This window comes from Ylistrum balloti, unplaced genomic scaffold, assembly GCF_031769215.1.
Source record: "Ylistrum balloti isolate Yb309-2 unplaced genomic scaffold, AGI_CSIRO_Ybal_v1 Utg370416, whole genome shotgun sequence".
NCBI lineage: Eukaryota > Metazoa > Mollusca > Bivalvia > Pectinida > Pectinidae > Ylistrum > Ylistrum balloti.
This window is the reverse complement of record NW_026782282.1, coordinates 62523-89132: the sequence shown is the minus strand read 5'-3', so window position 1 is coordinate 89132 and position 26610 is coordinate 62523. Positions and strand designations below refer to the sequence as shown.

Here is a 26610-nt window from a genome sequence, read left to right as displayed (position 1 = left end):
ATCAGATTGGAATGTTTACATTTTTTAAAATAGTTACACGAGATTCAATAAAACCGAGAGATAAAAACAGCTAGCGCTTTTAGTTATGTCAACAGTTGCGTATGGGGACATTTGTCAGGCAAAAGTGCCTGCCTGGATATACACTATCTCTATACTATGTTTCATCGATCTGGTAGTACTATATGGGTATTCCTATCTATCGACCGGACACGCGAGATGATACACTGCATGTTACTGATAACCGCGTGGTCCATCTTGACTATCTGTAACTAAAAGCACCCTTAGTGTCGAAACATTGCACGTGCGGACAACCGAATACCAGTTGAGGACTAACCACAATGTCCGTTGTTTTTGTATCAGAGCCCTGTACGACATCGTCTGATAGGAAGATAAATCGCTAGTGTTGAGATACGGGATGCAGTTCGCTACAGTACAGCTCTCCGAGTTGCGAGACATATAGTTTTACTCAGTCAAGCGCCACGCTCTGGTACTGAAATGCGCTGACTGACGTGCATTGGCGCGTTTCTAGTGTGTGGCTGCCCCTGCAGTGCCTCTTCTGGGTTAATGAATGTCAGATTCGTCAGTCCCTCTCGTGCATGGCCAGTGGGGGTACTCGCATGTAGCCAAACATCGGTCAGGAAGACCGTCGAAGCGAGGAGATTTCAGCATTTCGACATTTAAACTAGAGCTTAAAATAAGGAACAGAGTGTCGTCTGCTGAGTATGTGATAAATGACATGCATATGCACGTGCATGTCCGTTGATGTGTAGTGTCCGGTCACACAGAACAGAATTCCAAAGGAATTAGCAGTTACTTAGCAGTAACAAACATGGCAGCCCCATACATGTGGGAAAAACGACTACTTTATTCCTCGACGGGCGGGACACTTTTCGGCGTATTACTGCATATTATCGCAGTCTCTACGACTCACTGGCTTACTTTTGAGATACCAGGCGGGTTGTACATAAATGCTACAGGAAGGTTCCTAAGCGAAGTTCAAAGTGGCCTTTGGCGATCGTGTAAAACGGAATTTACTATAACAAAGGACTCAAACAACCAGAACATCAAACACACATGTAAGTAAATGTGATGTCAATGTTGTCCTCGGGGACTGGCGTTTTCTAAATGATGTAGCCTTAAGGAAATAGGATTACGGAATGTAACATGTCTTGATATTAAAAAAAGTACCGTAGTAATACTTTAAAACAGTCGAAGCTTCATTTACCCATACCGTATTAATCGTAATAACGTATTTTGATGTCTACAATGAAATGACAAACAATAACATTAATCATAGCTATGACATTGTTTCGTACAATACACTGACATCATTCCTGTACTATATACCGTAGTTACCCTGTCGTGTGGAAGTGACATTGTCTCACTCAATACACTGACATCATCCCTGTACTATATACCGTAGTTACCCTGTCGTGTGGAAGTGACATTGTCTCACTCAATACACTGACATCATCCCTGTACTATATACCGTAGTTACCCTGTCGTGTGGAAGTGACATTGTTTCACTCAATACACTGACATCATCCCTGTACTATATACCGTAGTTACCCTGTCGTGTGGAAGTGACATTGTCTCACTCAATACACTGACATCATCCCTGTACTATATACCGTAGTTACCCTGTCGTGTGGAAGTGACATTGTCTCACTCAATACACTGACATCATCCCTGTACTATATACCGTAGTTACCCTGTCGTGTGGAAGTGACATTGTCTCGTACAATACACTGACATCATCCCTGTACTATATACCGTAGTTACCCTGTCGTGTGGAAGTGACATTGTCTCGTACAATACACTGACATCATCCCTGTACTATATACCGTAGTTACCCTGTCGTGATGTAGTGACATTGTCTCGTACAATGCACTGACATCATCCCTGTAATATATACCGTAGTTACCCTGTCGTAATGTAGTGACATTGTCTCGTACAATACACTGACATCATCCCTGTAGTATATACCGTAGTTACCCTGTCGTGTGGAAGTGACATTGTCTCGTACAATACACTGACATCATCCCTGTACTATATACCGTAGTTACCCTGTCGTGTGGAAGTGACATTGTCTCGTACAATACACTGACATCACCCCTGTACTATATACCGTAGTTACCCTATAATGTGGAAGTGACATTGCATCACTCAATACACTGACATCATCTTTGTACTATATACCGTAGTTACCCTGTCGTGTTGAAGTGACATTGTCTCGTACAATACACTGACATCATCCCTGTACTATATACCGTAGTTACCCTGTCATGTGGAAGTGACATTGTCTCGTACAATACACTGACATCACCCCTGTACTATATACCGTAGTTACCCTATAATGTGGAAGTGACATTGCATCACTCAATACACTGACATCATCCCTGTACTGTATACCGTAGTTACCCTGTCGTGATGTAGTTACATTTTCTCGGACAATACTCTTACCCCGATCACATAACTCTGACACAAGATACCCACTCGGGCACACGATACCATAGTCTCTAATCTAAAAGAAATTGAAACTTGTTTGCATCAATATACACCTATAACGTTCATAGCGAGGAGGCGACTAATGAGAGATGAAGTGACGTAAAGACGAAAACACGAACACGTACATTGTAATACGTCATATTTTGCATTCTACCTTTTTGTTGAGTGTCGGCCCAAGTGAAGATTAGTGTTATTGGTACTATGGACCTAACAAACTAATGTCTTTCCAATAAGTCCTTGATAGTCTGTAGCTGACGTTCATGTTTTATTGCGTTTGGTGTTAATATGTAGTCGATATAATATGTATCATTTTCTGTGTTTCTGTGTGTAGATGACATTTCTGTGTAAAATGGTCATACCTTGACACGATTTTAAAATATTTGATGTCTTGCAATAAATAAATGGATTGGACACAAGTTAAAACAATTTTTAAATTCGTCTCCTCATGAACAGGTTGTCGATCATTCACAGACGCCGTCTTGGTATGACATAAGCTGTTGCGAAGACGTGAAACCTTTAACAAAACCCCTCCAAACTAGCACTAGGATACTAAATTGATATAAATGTGCATGTACTTTTGATCCTGTAATACATTAAGGCAGTTCCGGCGTGTGATTGTTTCAGGTTACCCTAAACTAAAGATTCTAATCGATCTTTTTATCCTATATACACAGCTGTTGTACCAGTCTACCAGCGTAGCGATGGCCCAACATCGGTCCTACAAACTGTCTATTCTAACTCAGTCTTAAATACTACGTTCATGTTACGTTACCGAACTAGTCAGTGATATTATCTGCCGAGTAGGGAAATCGAGAACTAGATTTGGGCCATACGTTTGAATTGATCGTGACGTTTCTCGCTTTTTCCCCAATCGCAAATTGCAAGTTTTGTTCGAGTTCTTGGATAAATCACAGCAAACAATTACACCGTAGAAAAAAAAAATGCTCCAGTTCTTGGACATACTTGATTCAATGATATTTTAATGTAACAGACAGACAGACGGACAGCCAGACAGACAGATTATAAACAAGTTCTTACAACCTACGTGATTTCTCCGGTGGACAAATTACACCAGACAATTGGAAATAGTGGTTTTGTTCGAGTTTTTGGACAAATTAAAAAAGAAATTGAACCTCTCGTATCATATCTTATTAAGCAAAAGGAATCTGGTGTAGTCTAACTTATATGGTACTTAATATACAGGTGTTAAGATTGTTGCCATGGTTTAGAAAGGACAAAAAAAAAAACCAATCAAGAGATGGGTAAAAAAACCTAGAATCTTTTGAATTGTGTTCAACAACGTACTGGGATCTACTGCATATGTACCATTTTTGCATACATGCTACGGCTGTCATTTTGCCTTCACTCCAGGCTGTCCGTGAGTTACGGAGTTCGCGGTATCGACGGTATTAGTGGTTCCATATTGTTATGACAACATTCCTGTCCGATGAACGTGTTACTGTATTATAATCTCGAGCATATGTTAGGGTCTCTCTGTGCACAGAATATATTCACGTTCGTGCCAGGTTGACCAAGGATGCCCACGTGTCCGCCCGTATGTGACTTAACGAGCTATAACTTCACTGCCAGGCTCGTGAACACGCGCCCGGTCAATCATAACATACCATAAGACAACATGTATCAATTCCGTTCATAGTCAGTCTAGTGCGCCGTACAGAACCATGTTGCACTTCTTCGTCGTGCGTGTATTCCCTGCCGTACATTTGAAGCATCAGTCCCTCTCGATACTTTCCTATTTTCATTTGCCAGTTTACTGTCCTTTTTTTTTTGCTTTTTTCCAATCCCTATTTTTGAGTTGCTTGGATTGAATACTCCATGCACGCTGCTTTCAAGTCCCGGATTCAGTGTTAGAATATTCTAAACGAATTCGCTGCAGTGCTTTGTGTTTCAACTGTTGCATTAAATCGCCCTGACCCTAAATGACCCTAAATATAATTGTCCAGTTGAAGCTAGTCTGTTCTGAATCCGTTTTCCTTGTTGATGCCTTTTCCGTTTTAGTCAAACTCCCAACCCTTGACCTACTTGACGTTGGCTAATTCGTTTGGATTCTATGATCATTATACTCAACTTTCATTTCGACCGGCCATGTGAAGTATGTCTGTCATCCGCCCTGTGTTTAGAAGGAAAATCTTTGTGTAATCAACTTTACGTTGCCCACATTGGAATGCTTTCTTTTCCTTTTATCAGTTTTTCATGTTTAAATAAAAAATCTCCAATCTGCTATACTTTATATTGAGATTTTTTCTACCGCGATACACAAATTGCCTGGTTTAAGTGCTGCCAATCCCTACCTCTCTGAGGCCAAGCTGAAATATTACAATCACCTGTCATACATTCTCAAGTATTCTGTTTCTTTGTATTTTCCGAAAAGTAGTCCAAGATTTTGTGTTAAGTGGTGTAACTGTGACAAGTTCGTATCAAGTTAACATACGTACATCTTTTGTCTCCTGCTCAACCTTGCGCCCACACATTTCACTATTTTTGGAATTTTCTTGATTTGAAGGACAACATACACACAAAACCACCCCCACACCACCACATAACAACCCCCACCCCCACCCACACACACAGAGTGGATGAAGTTTCCAAAACAAAAAACGATGTGAAGGTCACCTATCCAAAACTACTGGAAGAACTGCATGGATATCAAAGGCTGGAGCGGGTTGAAGATGATGGTTTTTTAACCTTTGCTTAAACACATTTAATATATTGTCATATAGATATGAGAAATAGAATCAACACCTAGGTAAGTGTAGGCTCACCAAAAAAATCTCGGTCAACGTGATGAGATCTTTTAATGTCTCCACTTGACCCAATATTTATGTTAGATAGTCAAGAATATCATCCCATAGGTAGAGATTAGTCTCACTTGCGCTCAAAGGAAGGGAATATGGTTTTGTGGAGAATCCATATTTCTGTAAAAATATCTTTAGAATAAAATTGATACTCCTACTGTTGCTGCGGCGCATTCGTCCGCATTAATAATTCAGAAATATTGCAATAATAAACAGTCTGCATTGTCATTGATAGATATGTACTTTCATCACTGAAATCAATTTCACAAGAACACAATTAACAAATGTAACGCTCTCTGACAGCCCCTGGTCGTATCATTGTATGATTTCAAACGGCAGTTTACGATTACGAATTGTTCCGTGTAACTTCAGCACTGTCTGATAAATATCACCGGTTTTCGATGTCCCTCCGAACGTTTCAAGTTCAGTAGCTGTAATACTCTTGAGGGTTTTATTTGACTAGCGTGTGACGTCGTCTTATATATACCTCCGCGAGCTTGAGCCGAATATAATTAAGCATATGTAGTCCCGCCGAGGCTCCGTGGTTTTATCAGACGGACGTAGAAAGCTCACAAAAACAGGAAACTTCCGAGAAAGGCTTAGGTAGCGAATCTTATTAAAGATACATCTTATATATATATCGACATTAGCTTGAAACCTTTGCGCTGTGGTGTGCACAGCCCTACATCCCAGGCATCACAAGGTCAATAGGTGCGTGTTGTGTGTTGTTATTCAACCAAGCTCTAGCACACTCGCCATTACATATCTTAACTAGGAATCAGGTATTCACGTTTCAAAAATAATAGTATATATAGGTGACGTGCACTCCTTTCAAAAAGCATTGTAACCAGATTTTATTGATGAATAATGAGAGAAAGCAGATTTAATATTCACCAAACGATTTCTTTCTTCACAATTGGGACACATCGGTGGAACATTGCCATGTTTACATAAAAGTGCTTTTATGATGAAACACAAAGATAATTGGTAAAATAAGAGGCTGGAATATGATTGTTTATCTATTTATTAGTAATACTAATTGTTTCAGAGCTGACTTCGTGTGTACGAGGGGATGTTTGGCAATCCCGTTGTATTCGTTACGCAATCGATGCTCATCTGTTGTTCTTTATTTCGCAATTAATAAGCGTGTAAGTTTTGAAATAGAGGTAAAAACGATGTTTACAATCGCTTTAATGTTTTCAGTGCAGCCCTAATTATATCTTTCAATCTTCCCGACGGAGAATTTACAGAGATCGTACAATGAGTTTGGTTTGGTGTTAAACGTCTTCTATGCTATAGACAACCACCGAAACGAAGTTGTCCTTGCACGTCTTCGGATGGGCCATACATACCTTACTCATTCATATATGTTGAAAGGTGGAGATAATCCACGGTGCATAGGATGTGATGAACCATTCATATTTAATATTGTTTTATTGGACTGCATTTACCTTCTGTCTACTCGAGAATTTTTTATCGTAACGTTACAAGTCTAAAGACCCTTTTTGAAATTGTTGAGATTAATAAAAAATCTAGTTCATCTGAAAAGATGTTGGTCTATATTATAGACTATTACTTACCATTTTAATCATTTGTGATAATATACCCATTTAAAATTTTTAGCATTTATCTTTTACCTTTTAGTTTGTTTGATGTTATTTCCTTTTTGGATCTCTGTGTGTTTTACCGGTTGATGGCCCCAATGAATGAGCATTATCTAAAACGTAAAATAATAGTCTCCTGACACTGTTATATGTATGTATTTAGAATGTGATGAAAGCAAGTATCTTTTCATAAAGCGTTCCATTTTAGTCCCGTCACACCTTTCCTTTAAAAGAATTAAGAGGGGTAGGGGTGGGTGGCTTCAGGCGAAGGGTCGGTTTTAAAATCAACTCCGCAAGACTTCCCTTGATTGATGAAGATGGGTCAGTCCATCCACTTTGTCTTTTAATCAATCGATATTTTGATTGAAACTTCCGAATCCCCAGTTCCCTGTTGTTGACAAAGGAACCTGTATACGATAAAGGATTGGTAATGATTCGGAATCGGTCCGTATGATGAACGAATTAAAGTCATTTACGAAATGTTTCCTTTCGAAATGAATTGCTTCGTTTCGTGCTAACGGGTTACTGTTATCTTTTTATACGAGACGAAAAAAACCAAACATGTTCATCGTCTAGATAAACGATTTTGAAAATAGTTTCAATTGTTCCCCATGAACGACTCGTTTGGAGTGGAATGTATCAACACCTATGGTGGGTTTTTTTCCCCAAGATATACAGCATCCCATTTTGGAAATAGATATATTTCCATTGAAGATATAACTCTCAGTCCATCAAATTAGCAGGACTGATACAGATCACGTGTTCTTGATAATGAAGTTGATATTCTCTTCAGATTTCCTTGCTAATTAAAATCTACGCAGGCCGATCCCGAGTGCTGATCTGTCGTATGATAAAGTGTAGCCTAGCGGAGAGTATGGAAACTACGGTAGGTAATTCGTGGTGCTTACTAAATACTGGATACATATACATGCATTTAAGGTAAACTTAACCTCAGGAAACGTTATTTTTAAGACACTTGATTTCAGTTCCAACTTTTGTGGGTTTTCATAGTTTGTATTTATTTCTCTCTGTCTGTCTCTCTCTGTCTCCCCCCTCCCCTCTCTCTCTCTCTCTCTCTCTCGGCCCATTCAAGCCATTTTCTCCATTGATAGTTTCGAATTTATCTCGAAAGTGAATGCAGTATTCGAAGTGTTAGTCTGTCAAAACAAATTTATCAGAAAACGCAATTAACCTAATGATTTGTTACTGAAATAGAAAGTGAAAATGAGACATGCAAACATAATGATAGAAAGTTTCTCCACTTTGGAGATGAGAAAAATGAATTCAACCCTCAGTTGAAATGGGATTCTAAAGCTCCAGCCCTTGACGTAGCGTCAAACCCATACTTCAATACAAGTTGTATGAATACCCAATAAACCGAAAGCACCATGTAGTAATGTATCTTTTATATGTCGGAAACGACGATGTACCGTAAGAAGGAACTTTGAACCTCTTTTTAATTCTTAAAAAAATATCGTTTCGAACTTTGCCTTGATGCAATAATCAATTTTTAACCAAAAAATATAGTGCATCAGTATGTGACCATTATCCGATGCCCCCTCCCCTTCCCCGGCCCACAATCACATCCCGGTTTACAACAACTCGCTTCCGTATTGCTAATTAGATGATGACTCGATTCCAGTATTTGAGAGGTGTAAGTGAAGTACAATCCATCACAGAGGGATAATTAGGGCCTGTGATTAGCTATCAACACGATTTGTCTGTTTGTCTGGTTCGGCCAAGAGCGTTAGGCTTTTTTTTTCAAATGTCATCTGAATGAAGACATGTTATTCAATCAACTGCGGAAAAACACATTTCCACAGCGGTGTCACAAATTTGTCGCTGACTTCACCAAATTAATGAAAATATATCTGTAAACGGAAACAGCTCATTGCTATTGAGACCAGCGGTGTGAGTTAATGACTATTGGGAAACAGCTAATGGAATTAGGGGCCATGAACAACCTATGAAAATACGCCGAATCATTTTCCGTTTTTATCTCCATTTTAGGTTTGCCATTTGTATATCCCTGAGGGATATCAACCGATTTCAGATCGAAGGAAATTAGATGATATGTGGACGCTGATTTCCCAGAGTGCTTTGCAAAGCTCTGCTGTTGCTCTGGATGACGTTGCTTCTCGGTTTGTACGCATCATTACTTGACATGTCGACGTATTTCACACAAATCAGAATGTCAGTACTACCGGAAGCGTATCGGACGGCCATAATCATGACTAAACGTTCTGTCACGCAACTAGGATGTCACAATGTTTACAGGGTCATTGATTAGAAAGTGTTCCTCGCAGAGCCGTAACACTCACGTATAGTATCATTAATTTCTCCAGTATCATATTATTATAGATATAGTTTTGGTTGGTGTTATATAGCTGCGTGTTAAACAACAATTGAAGCGATTTGATTGGATCAGCAATATATGTGAACTTTAAAACAAAAGATAAGGCAATGCAAATCGTGATACGTCCTTTAAACATCAGAATCTAGGCCACACGAATTAAAAACACCATGAGAACAAATCATTTTCAGTTGGGAAAGGAATTACTATTAGCTCTAATCTGTGTTCCCATCCCATACGTATTATATATACGTGTGTTATATTGTTGAATATTATATAAAGATTGTACAAAATACACACAAGTGAATAACATATTTTCAAAATTTAGAGTAAAATACAATAGAGACGAACAATGAATTTACCTGCACCATACGACTGTTTCGTCCTTCTAGGACTCGTCAGTGGTGTTGCACCATACGGCTGTTTCGTCCTTCTAGGACTCGTCAGTGGTGTTGCACCATACGGCTGTTTCGTCCTTCTAGGACTCGTCAGTGGTGTTGCACCATACGGCTGTTTCGTCCTTCTAGGACTCGTCAGTGGTGTTGCACCATACCATACGGCTGTTTCGTCCTTCTAGGACTCGTCAGTGGTGTTGCACATACAGCTGTTTCGTCCTTCTAGGACTCGTCAGTGGTGTTGCATCATACAGCTGTTTACTCGTCAGTGGTGTTGCATCATCCTTGTTTCGTCCTTCTAGGACTCGTCAGTGGTGTTGCATCATACAGCTGTTTCGTCCTTCTAGGACTCGTCAGTGGTGATGCATCATACGGCTGTTTCGTCCTTCTAGGACTCGTCAGTGGTGTTACACCATACGGCTGTTTCGTCCTTCTAGGACTCGTCATTGGTGTTGCACCATACGGCTGTTTCGTCCTTCTAGGACTCGTCAGTGGTGTTACACCATACGGCTGTTTCGTCCTTCTAGGACTCGTCAGTGGTGTTGCATCATACAGCTGTTTCGTCCTTCTAGGACTCGTCAGTGGTGTTGCATCATACAGCTGTTTCGTCCTTCTAGGACTCGTCAGTGGTGTTGCATCATACAGCTGTTTCGTCCTTCTAGGACTCGTCAGTGGTGTTGCATCATATAGCTGTTTCGTCCTTCTAGGACTCGTCAGTGGTGTTGCATCATACAGCTGTTTCGTCCTTCTAGGACTCGTCAGTGGTGTTACACCATACAGCTGTTTCGTCCTTCTAGGACTCGTCAGTGGTGATGCATCATACAGCAGTTTCGTCCTTCTAGGACCCGTCAGTGATGCTAAAGGCCTAAAATTTGAAGCCTAGGGGGCGACCAAAGAAAAACCAAAGTGATCAAAAGAAAGTAAAAATCTAGACGGGGAGGTGCAGCAGTCCTATAATTATAGATATTGTTTAAATTAAACTAAGAATTGCGTGAAGAATAGATAAGAAACAAAACCTTATATCTGATCAATAGATACCCTAATTTTCATCGATCAGCCAAGAAATGCAAGAGAGCACCTGCTTATTTTTGGAACATTCGCTGCGATCGGGCGATATTCCAGAATTTGTGACGGGCTCGCAAATCACAATACATTAGCCTAACGTCAAAGGGTCGAATAGACAAGAAGACGTGACGTCATAGTCAAGTACAGTTCGACGTAGACCTTACATTGAATAATTGCTGATCACGTGATAGAATTTCTATAGGTTTTATTGTACTCTCTAACTAGTGTGACATTTGTCAGTGATATTAACGACGTAATCAGCACGGCATTGACGTCACTCTGTTCCCAATGAACAGCTACAGCGTCTTCTTGGGCCAACGTTGTTTGACATGTATTTAGTACCATAATTAGGTAATCTGCAAATAGCAACATTGGCCCAAGAGTTGAGCTGAGTGTCTAGTAAATTGGCGCGATCATATACTCTCTACATACATGTACGTAGATTGCATTGACCAATCGATATATACGCGACACATTAGCAGGGAACTTCACAAAACGTCTCGCATTCCTTTCCACGTTGGAGAACCTCCACGCATGAGCGAATTTAGTCAAAGGTCGTCAGCACCAACAGCTTTTCTCATTAATGTTCTGTACATGTCCCTGAACAAGGCGGCAGGCTCATACGAAATTGTTTCGCGTGTCTGTCGTGTTATATGTAATACATGTACGGCAAATTAGCGAAACCTTTTCATAGATTATAGATATACAGCTACGTGTGCAGATACACTTATTATTGTAGTTGCAGTATATAAAATTCGACCTCTCGCAAATGACGTATTTTATGGGTATTCACCATTTACACAGAATATTCATTATGATTTTTCATAATTTTATAGTCTTTTTGAGCGTTTGTTTGGGATCAAAAAAATATTTTGTGAATTTCCGATTTTTTACCATATTTCATAAAATGCTGATTTTTCGTGAAACATATACACACTAATTTGAGCTGAAAATAGCTGTTTTGTTTATTTATTATTTTGTTGTTGTTTTTTTCTGGATTTAAAAACTATTTTATCGCATGTACTACAACGTTGGTTGGTAGATCCCAAACGGCCCTGTTAGATAGTAAATGCCACAAATTTGATTTGACGCTGACACGAGACACGAGGGAATTCGCTTGCGCTCTTGAAAACAAAAATGGCCAAGATCAATAGGTACATTGCCTCCAAAACATCTTTGGTCAACGTGCAATTGACACACGTGACCAGGTAGAAGCGGGCGTAACGTCGGCGTCATTTTGTGACGTATTTCACTTAAGCATGGGCAGTTCGGGATTTGCCTCGAATGAACTATCTGCCTGTAAAGTCAAGTTCTGCCACGACAAAACACGTTACCAGGTGTGAACCAGCTTACATTCATATCTCTTTGGGGGACATTTTATCATAGTGAGTATTCATTTACACCTTGCTATTTAAAATCTTCGTTTGGAAAAATAAAAAACATCTATGATATTATGTCATTGATGATGGTCCATATAGTTGATAAGCGAGGAAACAACAAATAAACAAACAAACAAACATCTCATACGTTTGTGATTATATTGAAATCCATCCTATTGTTTATACTGAGTGATAAAATCAAGAATATTTATGTCATTCAAGTGTGTGGCATCTTAGTGCAAATGATTCAGGGGCCATATATATAAGATGATATATATTTTTTAAAAATACGTGTAACTTGAAGACATTTTACAGTGATTGGTACCATGTATTTTCAACATCGGTGATTCATCTTAAGTGCGTTTCCATTGCGAAAAGTTGGTATTCCAAAAACATCTGACGAAACTAGCTATTGGTACATTGAACTGACAAATCAGCAGCACTCGTTTTAAGCGCATCAGAAGATTTGTGATAAAATCTAGGAAAAAAATCTGGAAAATCTTAAATGAAATCGCTGGAAGGCTGCATTTGATGTAAAAATAATTTGAAATCAGATTACGTCACAGAGAAATATTCTGAAATTACGCCAAACATTTGTAAAATAGCATTATCCGCCATGTAATTAAACGGGCGTTCCATTCTTTCTGCGCGTGACGTGGATAAGTTTGAATTTGTTAGTTGTTGTTGTAGGTTGTAAGTTAGTTTAATGTATAAGAAGATGAGACGTTTTAACATCTGACAACCTGACAAATGACATTCACAATATTTATTCCATAGGACGAAAGCAAATGCTATTATCTAAAAGGTGATTTTGGTGCCATATTGATTTTATACAAATTTATCATCATGACACTAGCGCCAATGAAACAGTTCGCATATCAAATATATTTTAAGAAGAAAATTCCCATGCGTGAAAATTGTGTACATTTGCGTCTTCAACAACGTATCAGACGGCGTTACCACTGCAGCGGCGTGGCGTTGACTTGAAGCGCCGTTGCTGAGTAAAATTCTTTCATAGATATTTTTCCTTAGGTTAATAAAACATGTTTTGACCTCACCGAAAGGCTATGATTGTATTTTATTAAAGTAAGAGAACACTACGTTTTATTCATTTCAACATTGAATCGATTGTATCGTTTGAACGAGCCATACGTTTCTTTCCGTAATTTCATTAAAACTATAAATGTTATCAACAATCTGATATTCGATTTCTCTGCATTGAAATGATAGCCAGCCGTTTCTTTAGATTATTTCAATTAACGTTTGCATTTAGCATGTAGTCAAGACGATTATAAGTTTCTTATCCAGAATTTGTTGCTTTAATTATTTATTGATTGCATTCAACAGTGAACGCTCAATATGTTCTCTTTAACTGTGACATTAGAAGGTGTGATCGGATATAGGGTCTTCAGAACGTTTGTCTTTGTGGGAGTGAATGAGCCTGACAACATGGCACCAACAGGCAAATCTGTAGCTCTGAACGGATGTGCTACACACCTCGTACTGAACAGGCGATGCTCTGCCGAGCGGTGTATACCCTAAGGAATTAGACCGGTATTATTGTTCCGAAGAAATTTGATCGGCGTCAGTCATTACTTCATTAATTATTGATACACGCAATTGATGTTTAACACGGAACTTGGAGAGAGAAATATGTCGTGGGAAAGAGCACTGGGATTTTTGGTGGGAGGGGAAGCAGCAGTGTCGTGGATAGAGGAGAAGGGTAGTGTGGGGGAGGAAAGGGAGAAGGGGAGACTATGAGATTTTCAATTAAAGATGTGAAATATTTGAATTAGTTGAAAGAAGAAGAGCTATATGTATTGTATCCTAAACAGGAATAAAGAGAACGCAGAAAAGTTTGATTGAGATACGGAATTACATATAGGGGTATATAAATTCGACTGAAGTGGGCGTGTGTCGGTTAAAGGGATACAGAAATATCTCACGTTGGAAAAGGAGTGATTTGAGTTGGGGAGGGGTTGATTATGTCGTGAAAGGATACAGTAAGTTTGTAAGGGAGTTTGTGTTACGTGGAAAAGATATAAACATACGTTTCATAGGAAGGGGAGATAACCTAGCAAAAATAAAAATGCAGTGGGTCTTTTTATGGACATGCCCAGGAGTGTTGGAAAGGAGGGAAAGCTGTCAGAGGGATGTGATATGAAGGGTTTGGTCTGGCGTAATGGCAATTTTGCAATATGCTGTGTTGCTGTGTCAGCAAACACGTCAATAATTTGACTGACGCGCTCCCTATATCTTTATATATACATACTTGAGCTTATGTAATCACGTCTTTACCGAGCTACACGTGTAATACATGTCAAATACCAATGTAAAGTGTTCGCCACCACACGCTATAGCCAATCCTGCATACATGTATATTGTTGACAATACACCGAACTGAATTATAAGTACCGACTAGTTGTCATAGTGTAACCGTTCATTAAAAATGGCTTAATTTTCTTCATCCGATCACCTTTGTATGTGACATCGAACTTTCTAAAATTGTCCACACAACCACTTATAAAAAAATAATATCTACTCTCTCTTTATCGCCCTTTGATTTCATCTCTCAGTGGACATTTAATTGTCATTATTATTTTTGTGTCGGTGACAAGAGCTTGCCATACCCAGATCATTTCTAATTCCCTTCGTGACAGTCATTTTGGAAAATGACGTCATTACGGGAACGATAACACATGAATGAATCCCGAAGATGTTATCAGAATAGAACAAATTATTTTAGCAATTTCTGGTAATTTGAATAATTCGCGTTATCTTTTCATGCATTTTCCATTTTCACCGTTTGAAAGCATGATTATGAATAATGTATAAAGAATTTGTTTATTTCTTCTATTGTTTTTAGTTATCTTTTAATTTCCTCTCTGTAAAATTAGCCATACTTAAGACAGAACACAACCCATGTTTCATGGCGGTACAAGGTTAGCATCAATGTACTGGCTTATCGTCTAGTTTTGGCTGTTTTGTCTCGAGTTTCTGGACGCAATGCATATTTTATAGTACTCCGATATCCTCATCCTTGTAACCAACCCCTGTGATGTTGTGACGTACATAGCTCGCTATAGAACCAAGCTGTCTCGGGGGAGGCGTTTGTCAAGTTTTACCCCGATAACTGTAACCCAATGTCGCATAGTCATGTTAGTAGTCTGTCGTTTGTGGTAGCTGGTTCGCTTAGAAGTTTTACCCGTTGTTGTCACATAGTCTCTACTTGTTTTCGGTCCTTTCGACTATTTCCGTAAATTACACTAGCCCCAAATTGTAGACGGCTATCCCTGCAATTACACTAACCCCCCAGACGGCAGTCATGGTCAGATGGCTGTCCCCGTATTTACGTTAACCCCCGCCAGATGCGCTCTTTCGATAATTGACTTTCAGTGTCGGCTTTGTGGTGCTTTGTTTACCTAGTGTACGGGCATATGGTTTCTATCACGACCGTACGTAACTATAAGCACTATAGCTGTTCAATCACCACGCCACATTGTACATTATACTTACTTCTTCTACAGACATAAGATCTACCATCACTGCCAGTCATCCTCAGAGCCCTGCCTCATCCCTTGTAACGTTCAGGTATTGTTTGTTGTATATGAGCCAAAGCCAAACGTTAACCCCAATAAAGCGTCCCTAATTTCAATGCAGCAAGACAAAAATATCAAAGAGGATGTGTTTAAGGTCACTTTGCTAGTGGAGCAGTTAATTCCGTTTGGAATTATTTTGGTGTGATATCAACTTTGACCCAATTTTGACAATTGTATATTCGCGTTAGACATGCCGCGCCGGTTAGTTTCTCGGGAACCTGAGAACCCTTCCCATGTCGTGGTTGTAGTTGTATCCTCAAGAAAACAATTGGGACGGGCCTTCAGCATGATGTTTCTTGGGATAAACATCAGTTACGTTAAGTAGACCCGCATCAAAATGACCCTTGATGTTCACAATGCAGTAAATTCCGCAAAACAAGCAAGCAATGTGAATGGTCATGAAAAAAAAATCGATTTGTCATAGTGCATGCAGCCTTCACGTTTTTTTTTTAAATACAGTAATTCGATATGGATTTGCAGTGAACTTGTTAAAACCACTACACTGAAAGAAACTCACTATTGTACCGTAAAATGTAGCGTAACAACTTTATTATTTTGAAAACGGGTCATATCTAAACAAGGCAATATCATTAAAAAGAAGAAGAACAAAAAAAGTGAAAGAAAACACAAAATAAGGTTAATTTTTTTCAGTTGAGACATCACTTCGTTTCTTATTATTCAGCGCAACCAAAATTCTTTAAGACTTCACATCGGTCGCCTCATTATGCAGTTAGCCACAACGGTCCCATTATTTCCCGCGAACCTGCAGGTGTTTATCAATCTTTGCCAAATTGCTATTATTTCGATAAGGAAAATGAAGAAATGCTGAGGGCCACACACTGCCGGAGGTTTCGTGACTGGTTTGTCTATCTTCTATACATATATGATGAGAAATATTGGTCCCACGCGCAACTCATTGGGAATTGATGATAAGCAATATCATCAATATGCTGCGAAAGGAAATTAAGATCTTCAGATAGGGCCAGACGAGATTTCGATTGATATACAATTTTGCCAATACTTGATCGTTTAATTATTCATACCAAGATTTCGAATGTAATGTACCGTCATTATAATGATATTAAGTTTTATTTTTGTTTTGTCCTGCAGTTGAGACCTGTGCCAAACACAATTTGTTTCCTACTGACAATGAGCTTCACCGGGACAAATCGACAGACTTCCAGTTTCTCGGTAAGTAAAGAACGGGACAGATCTGCAGAATTCTGGCAAGTAACAAATTGGCTGTTACACAGTCTTCCGGTGTAAATGGCAATTACGAGTTCAGGTATTTCGGGTAGTAAATAACAGACAAATTTTTACTCTTCAGACTTCCGGGTATTCATTTTCTTGCGATAATTAATAGAGGGACTTCCGGTTATTCATAGCCTTCCGGTTAGTGGCATAGGGGACAATCAACAGTTTTCCGGTTATTCTTAACCTTCTGGTCAATAACAGAGGGACAAAATCCACTGACTTCCAGTAAGTGATATAAGGACAATCAACTAATTTTCGGTTGTTCCTAGTACTTCCGGTTTGTGGCACGAGCAATCTATGGATTTGTTGCTCAAATACCGCGTATTGGTTAGGAAATGGTTCATAACCATATGTCATGTATGTATCAATGTCACGTGTGTGTATTATGTCATGAATATCACAATCCGTATCTGGACATCTATGCCATTTGATTTTTGTTTATTTTCTTACCTGTACTATCAAGATTACCAAGTTTTAATTATATTCGATGAAACGGCGTATGAAGCTTTAAACTAATGAAGTTCCGTGCATATGGACAGACAAACAATGTGATTCTATACCTATACTCTTCCTCTCCCAGTCTCTTTGCGTGGGTAGAAAAAAGAAAGCATATTCAATATAAATATAAGTTCGGTCAATATCGGCCAAAGCAATATAGCGTTTTCAAATTCTTGTCCGGAAAACCTGATTTCATCTTTAGTTAATGTGAAAGTTCATTATGTTTTCAGACAGATGTTTGCATTTTGAACATATTGAAAGATGGTCATTTTTAAAAAAAATATATATTGGATTATAAACCTTTGTGTAGATTTCACATCGTCACAATTATTTTAGTAGAAGAAATTGATTGCAATTGCGAAAAAAATGTATCCCAAAGACACTGCAAATAGCAGTTCATAATGCAAGTATTTAATTCAACCAAGTTTTTTTAGCCAAGTTTTTTTTGTAAGCTGTAAGTGATTAATGAAGAGAACTTGATTCATGCAATTCGGCGAATTCGAGTGCATCTGACTACAGAAGGAAATACATACAATTTCAAACGTGAATGAATGAAACAAACACACTGACAAGGCGGGAAGACAGTGCAGATTTAAAACACAAGCGGCACTCATTTGTATATCATTATATTTAGATAATGACATCACAAATGTCTGTCATCGGTCGTTCTGCTTATTTCAGTGTTTAAATTTCCGACAGTGGTATTCGTATTCCCCTCTCAATGCATATGTTCATTTGAATGACACCGAAACAGTGGCTGTTTTTCCACACCGAGGGCGCCGACATGTTCCTTTTGCGCTTACAACATAAGTCCGTATTATATACTAACTCAGATTTTCGGAGGGACAGCCTGACATATTTCCAAGCTATCACGATATCAAATTTATACCATTCTGTTCCTGTAAGTTAAGATTTCTAATATCTGCGGTAAACGGCTTTGGCGAAATAACTCTTTCTTGTCGTGGTTAATTGATTTATTCCCTGTAGACGAGCCCACCCACGCAACGGCTCTATTTCAATAGTGTATCATTAGCTTTCCATCCGAGTAAGGTCACCAAGACGTTTAAGGTAATAAATAAAGTTTTTTTTTCGATATTAAATGAACCTGTTTCGTCCACAATTAATCGGGTTTATTCACATGTCTTTAGCCACCAATTCGTCATTTTTGTTACAAGTGGAAAAAAAAAACGTAAAAGAATTCCGATTGGCTGACAATGAAATTTGATCAAGCGAAAGCCTAATATTTATAACAACCTGTGCGAAATCCATTTATTTATTTATTTCAACTCTTTATCCAGTGAATGAAGGGCGCTTACGTTCTCCCGGAGATTAAAACACCCAGTAAGAAATTTACGGTCGTAAATAACCTGTAATGATATTTGATCAATCAAAATACTTTCACATATTTCTGAATTTGGCCGATTTTGTGTAACGTTAAGTAGCATTTTACTAAAGAGTATATCATTATGACCCCACTGGTATCGGTAACAAAACACGGTTGTTGTTCTTTTTTTTTTTTTAATTTTTATTTATTTATATTTTATTTTGTTTTCTAAAACTGATAGTTTTGTAATTTAACTTTAACGGTAATTTCATGCTCAGACTACAACCTATTCACAGCCAGCCTAACAGTGTTTCTCATTTAAGTCCCGACTTAGGATTACTAAAAATAATACAAAAATGATACAGGTCTTGGATAGTTCACCGGATTAAGATACTTAATATTGTTTTGGTTACTTTCGCCAAAATGATCCATTGACTCACAATATGAATTCCACAAACACAAGATTACATGTGGACAGAGGATATTATTTGAAAACTAGGACGGTTACAATCCCGAAAAAGAGTTTCGGTTCAGAGCAATGAATGCAATTTTCATAACTGTTTTTTTCCTCAGATTCCCCCTCCCCCCGTTTGTAATTATCCCCCACGAAATGCGTTTGGGGCGATATTAATTGGGGTTCCGTCCGTCCGTCCCGCCGTCCGGCGGTTTTTCCTGGCTATAACTTCATAAATTTGAAATGACTTCCATTAAAACCGTTCAACTCAATTTCAAAAACTTTCTGTATATATTAAGTTAGTGCACTAGTTGTGCCTTTTGCTATTGACGAAATTTTAGTTTTTATATCTTTTTTTCTGTTACCATGGAAACTATGTCAAACACACAAAATTAGTGTTAACTTTCGTTTCTGGGCTGCAATATCGAAACCATTCCTCTCAACTCTACAAAATTTTCTGTATACATCAGGTTAGTGCCCTAGTTTATTTGTTTTTTTTTATCACAAGTTTAAGTTTTTCTAGACCAATGCTCGGAAATCGTTTAAGATAATTGCTCAAACTTTTAACAGTTATTAAGCTAGTAGTATCTTATGCTATGAAGAAGTTCTCCATTTGAATACTTTTTCTGTTACCATGGAAACATATATGCAAAAAGTTAAGAGTTTTTTTTTCAAATCAGTTCTCTTATACCATTCAAGGTAAACAGCAGTGCGCGGGGGATAATGTCACACTTTGCTTTATCTTATTTATTCTTTTTAATATCTGCGTAAATTAACTATGACTTAATTTATCTTTCAGTTTTTTTTACTTAAATATACTGAACATGTTATATCTAAAGTTGCTGAGTTTACTGAAGTGTTTCCTTCTCTTCCGACAGATTACATGAGGACAGGATCAGCGTTCGGGATTATCGCCCTTCTCGTTATGGTATTAGGACATATATTTGCAATATACACCTTGAGGAGGCCGCGCTATATCCTGAAGCGGTTGACAGCTCTTATGCATCTAATGACAGGTAATATTACTTCACATACAGAAGTTCGCATCTGTACTCTGTATACACTACCACGCGGATCTGGTCATGAAACATTACATTTATTAGGAGATGACTCATGAAGCGAATAAGTATTTCGGCGGAACTTTGATTTTTTTTAAGTTACAAAATGATCACTTCTGTCGTTTCAACTGTTTTTTTTTTATCAAAACTAGATTTATAAAAGTTGTCTATTTTTTTTATATCTTTCGCCTGATTTAACCGAGAGTTTCATAGCTTCTTTAAATCTTAGATTAATGGCAATCCAGTTTTTCGTTAAAAAAGATATACCACACCTAACGCCACACGGTAGAGCGACACAGCCTAAGGTGAGATACAAGGCGAGTCGTTCGATGTGTGGCGGTTTTATGTTTCACAGGAAGATTTTACAATCGTTATCGTGCTTTAGAGTAAAACATTTTACTCCAGTTTTCCTTGATGGCCTGCGACGGTCCTCCTGTATCTTGTTCACTGATATAACCATCATCAACTACATGTAATTCAATGACGCCTCTCCTCAATATGATCCTTGTATGTTGACAGGGCATATAACCCAAACAAACGAACCCATCATATCAACGCAATTCTTAAAGAAAGTGAGCTGGCCAGAAATTACACTAGTTTTTACCATAATAACGACTTAACGAGGACAAAACGGTACAACTTCAACTAAAGTTGACCTCTACCGGGAACAGGGTTTAACAACATAGCACACTAGACAATGGCATTTCGCCAACCCCGCTAAAGCTTTTTTTAGTCTCACGACCCATTAGCCCCAATTAAAATAACATCAAACTTCCACTAGTGTGCAGGTTTTTGTTACCATTGGTCATTTAGAAATATACACTAGTATATATTGACTTCACTACAATAAGGCTAAAGAAAATAAACAGGCCGAGCTAAAAATGACTCTCGTTTCATACGTACTGTAGCCCGTCACGTGCAAGAGCTAAAGAGTTCCAGTAACCTCGCGATCTTAGTTAACGGCTCGGTCGTTAAGGAAATCATGATACTCACTGGATATTACGAAAGCTGCCAATTTCCAAGGCAACGAACATTTCTCAGTGCCGATACTTAACGAAGGGAGACAACTCAAAGAAAACTGACAAAAACTTTTATCAAATGTGAAAATAAAATGTTTTTATGCCCCCGTATGGAAAGATCGGGGGCATGTTGTTTTTGTGCTTTCTGTTTGTTGATAGTTGTCAACTTTAACCTTGACCATAACTATTGCACCGTAAGAGGTAGAGCTTTCATATTCGGCATTGGTGTTCCTTGCGACACAAGTTTTGACCATGTGACCTTGGCATTTGTCCTAGATTTGAAATTTTAAAAAAGACATGAACATAATGAAGACATAAGTGTTTCACAAAGCATGCATGCAATTAACACGTGCCTTCACAATACAGTTGTATGTTCCACTTCGGAATTTTGTTTCGGAAACATCTTGTTACTTTTAAGTTCACGTTTAAGGGGGGATTAGACGATTGGATTAACTGGAGATTTTTTGTCGTCATATTCTTCGTCGTTAGTCTATTTTTCTTGACAATGAAGTTATCTGATTCATGCATACGCTTCTATAAATAACCTGTCACATCAAGAAACTTACCCTAGGTCACATGAACCCTTCTCAACAGGAGTGGCGTGTCAGGTATTGATCGTCTGTCACACCTTTCCTCTCGGCTTAGGAGGTTGTTTCTGGCTTCGTCGGTCTTTCTTTATCATCTCAATCCGATTGTTACTCCAATGCTAATGATGTAATATCTACAGAACAATTCTCATTGTTCAGTGAGTTGAAAATTGAAATATATCCATCTATTTTCTTAATAAGTCCATGGGAATTTGTGTTAGTTAAACCACTTGTCAAAGTCCATGTCTTTAACATCAAGTCACGCTTAAATTAAGAGGCGATTCTCTAAGTCAGCTTTACAAACTAACTATTGAAGCAAAAAAACACAAGTGGCAAATCCGTGCTTTGCGCGTGCAACTTGTGCATTGTCAAAATATGATAACAATCCAAGGGAGATAACTCAAATAAAGAATATGTTTTATCATTGGGTGCGAAAGCGGTCCAAATAGAATATATTGTTACAGATTCTCAACGCCCGATGGATATTTACATAAGGTTTTAAATCTTAAACTGATAGTAAATAAAACAAAACAATAGAATAGAATAGACTGTACTCTGTACAAAGTATGCATTTCATATTTTTTAATGAGATTTAAATTCTGATGACGACAGTGATCGCAATACTACTGTATATGGTTGTTTTAATGATGTGAATGAGAGGCTGCTTGATGTTGACTAATATATATATACATATATGAATAGGCAAGAGTTATATGAAATAGAGAGCGATAAAAATAGATAAATAAAGAAAACAATTAATTAGTTAATTAATAAAACAAAAACATTGAAATGGAACAAAAATATGCTTTAATTAAGATATTCTTAGAAATCCAATGAATCAGATTCGTTGAGTGGCTTTAAATCGTTTGAATTTCTTGTCAGTGTTTTTCAATGCTCTCGTGTTGTGCTAATTAATGGTTCCTGGTCTTTTCAGCTGCTTGTGTGTTAGTGGAGAACGAAGTCTTTATCAGACGTGTAGAATACGCCGACGCTCACCTACCGGAACGAATTCCACACAAGGCGAACCACACATACGGGTACTCATTTGTGTTGTCATGGATATGCTTCGTATTCTTCGTCATTGCTGGTATTGTCTTCTTGCTGACGTCACACAAAAGGAAAGCAGAAATGGCAGATGTAGATGATACGGGGGCGGAGGAAGATGAACCAGTGGCGATTCGTCGGTAACACCAGTGTTTCATCAATAAAAAATCAAAACTACACACGATTTTATACAAAAATATAAAATGCGTCACAGCAGGGTCGACTCTTGCACTTTCACATACAATATGTGTATTTGGAGGCTGAATCACAACTGAAAATATATTTTTTTTGTCCGAAATGATGTAGGAAATATTTGTTTCAATGTGACGAAAGCGTGTGTGGAAACCATGACAATCAAAATCAAGACGCCATGTGAGATTGTTCGGAATATCTCGCCCATGTGATATTTGACACTGTTCGATACATTCGGATCATCTCGGCTTATTGCTGTTTTTCATATAACCGTTTGTATCTGGGCTGAGACATTCCGAGTGTGGTCAATGGAGACCTTACGCGGAGACCCTCCGATTTACCATCGGTTTGCAGCATGTCTACTAAGTTTTTACTTCCCACAGCAGTTGGTCTGTGTCCTGTGCGAAACGTTTCAAATTGTATATTGGTTCTGTCCTTGAAATGTCACATTTTGTATAGGGCGCCATTCGTTTGTAGGATCACCTATATGAATCTGTACATGTACCATAACAATACAATTTTAAAAAGATAACTGTTATTGATCGTTTTACAAACTGTGGTACAATCTGCGTGGTCAGTATCATCAGCCAAGTTCGATATTTTAGAAAACAAAATTGTCATGGTTTGCCATCAAGAGAACTGGTACCCCGGACAATATCTGTCACCATGAAACTCGGTACTTCGGAAAATATTTATCAGCAAGAAACCCGTTAATCTGGGCAATATTTGTCATCTTAGACTTGATACTCCGGAAAAAGCATGTCACCGAAAAACTCGGTACTCCGGAAACTACCAAGAAACTCGGTACTCCGGAAAAATAGTTATCAGCAAGAAACCCGTTAATCTGGGCAATATTTGTCATCTTAGACTTGATACTCCGGAAAAAGCATGTCATTGAGAAACTCGGTACTCCGGAAAATATCAAGAAACCCGGTACTCCAGACAGTATTAGTCATATTAGACTTAGTAATCCGGAGAATATATGTCACCAAGAAATCCAGTAATCCGGACTCTACTACTTGTTACCGTGAAGATTAGTTGTCAACGAAAACATAATAATTGTACACCGGATAGAAATCTTAACCGTAAACTCGGTACTCCGTAGAACGATGAGAAACACGCTTAAAATTGGTACTCTAGAGAGTGATTCTACACTTATGCTTGTAAATTGCTTACATGTAAAGTCAAGAATTATTAGACACATCGAATAATATATTTGTATATTTAAATAAGATTAAATTAGAAATCGCTTCCAACGTCTAAATGAATACTCGTTGAATTTGTCTTATAACTTGATACTTGCGTTAATTAAGATAACTGGGTATTAAGATAATTAGTTAGATAAAGCGAGTCCTACCAGAAGCGATAAATATTAGCTGTTACAGAGAAAACAGCTTTTGTTATTAAACAAGGAACCAAGATAACTGTTTTACACCTGCTCAAAGTGTTCAATTAATAACTTTCCTGTTATATATCTGTGTTATGCGATTTTATTTTCAGTTTTGTCCACTTTTGATTGAGAACTTTTCTTATTTCTGTCCATGACATATTTACAGAAATTATTTGAAACGTATCGTCTCGTCTCGTCTTCAATTCGGGCCGAAGACTTCCGAAAACAAGTCCTTCGATGTCGCCGGTTCGAATGAGATTCATCATAAAACACTCTTTCATTACATCATTAAACTTTGGAATTTAAATGGTAAGAAGGAGTTGATGAAATAAAAACATTTTTTGATAAAATATATTACGGGAGAAATATTTTTATCGTCATAATAGTGTTTGTTCGTTTTCCATCTCCATATTTTTGCCACATAATTATCTCGATCAGTCCCCTGCCTTGTCCCAATTTTTTTTTCTATTCGTATGTTTCATGGTATATGGATGCGAAGGACTATTCGCTCTAATTACATCCTTTATTTTGATCGACCCTTGTAATTCTTGATGTCCATTTCAACACGGCATTTTCTTTCTTTATTTGCCCACATTAACAAACGACCATACGATCTATGATTGGTTATGTGAATTTTTCATTGACTGCCCATTCCAAGTTACTGATGATTTTACCTGTGTATGTTTGTGCCAGATAGCTGTCTTTCTCCGTATTATCCATTTTCGTTATGTTTATCACAGTGTACTAAATTTAAATATAATCTAGCGGAACCGGAAGTGCGCGTAAATATGACGTCAATCAAACCATGTCAATCGACAAAAATATCTTAAAATGGAATTTAAATCTAATGGAATTTATGACACGAGTTTCCTTTTTACGTTTGGATGGCTGTACAATTTATATTTTATTACCGTTTGCTTTTAAATAGATCAGAAGCCGAAATCTTGATAAACCGCCTTTCAAGCTTACAACATTAATTACCTGTAAATCAAGATAGCGTTTACACTTTCGTCGTATATGCAATTTTCTTTCTATCCATGTACATTTCTATTCAAATATTGTGTGGACTCTCACTCGATTTACAGGTAAACATACATGTAGACCTAACGCGGAGTATTTTTTCTGTTGAATACACTTTTGAATGTCTGCAATAAACTTTGTTGTGCTTTATGCATTTTTGTAAATAGTTTTGTGACATTAATCACCTTGTTTAAAATTCAAAATGTGTAAACGATTTTACAACAAACAAGAATTTTTTAACTCGTTTGTTGCTACTTTTATTACTTATTTTACAAATTGTCTTTGCTGTTATGATAATTAAAGATGGTACACATTCGGTATACTTGATACAAGCGCTTCAAATTACACATTCATTTACGAGTGAAAGTGTTACTATTTTTAAACATGGGTTTTGCTTTCATGTATATATACCTCTTTAAATTTATGTACACGTTTTCACACTGTGAGTTCAATTGTTGCTTCTGTGTGTAACAATAATTTGCATTCAATGTTTGATTAATGCACGCGTCTTCCATTTGTAATACTATACAGAACGTTCAGGTGCATGCAAAGAAAACGACGGACAGAAATACCTTATCCATCTCTTCATGTCAATTCATCTGCTTGTACAAATATATATATCAGTCACATGACTTTATGTGTCAAAACATGTATCTACATGTCAACACTCGTATGGATACACGTGTCGATTCACGTGTCTCCCCTTGTCAGTGCACGTGACTTCACCTGTCAACACACGTCTGTACGTGTAAACACATGGGTCTTGAACTGTATGTACGTAGCAGTTCACCTGCCTCTACATGCCAGAACACGCGCCTCTATATATATATACGTTATATGTCAACACATGTGTCTATATATGTGTAACTTCACGTGTCTCGTCAAGGCATTTTCAGTGCGAATTGTTTGAAATGCACTTGACAATTCGTGAAATCAAACTAATGTATGTTATTTCCACATGCGACTTCTTCCTTCGAAATTAATTTTGCGTGTTAATATTGATCTTTACTAACGATTATTTTATATTTTGCAATAAAAATCTGATCCCTCA

The 26610-nt window shown here is 37.9% G+C and overlaps 1 protein-coding gene across 1 annotated transcript; it reads left to right on the top strand.

Moving 5' to 3' along the window:
* Positions 1–275: 275 nt before the first annotated feature.
* On the top strand, positions 276–26610 carry LOC132554559 (voltage-dependent calcium channel gamma-7 subunit-like). The gene is made up of 4 exons (XM_060218884.1): positions 276–1076; positions 16830–16910; positions 20128–20265; positions 22848–26610. The coding sequence occupies exons 1-4, from the start codon at positions 830–832 to the stop codon at positions 23099–23101; spliced, it is 720 nt and encodes a 239-aa protein (XP_060074867.1). The 5' UTR covers positions 276–829; the 3' UTR covers positions 23102–26610.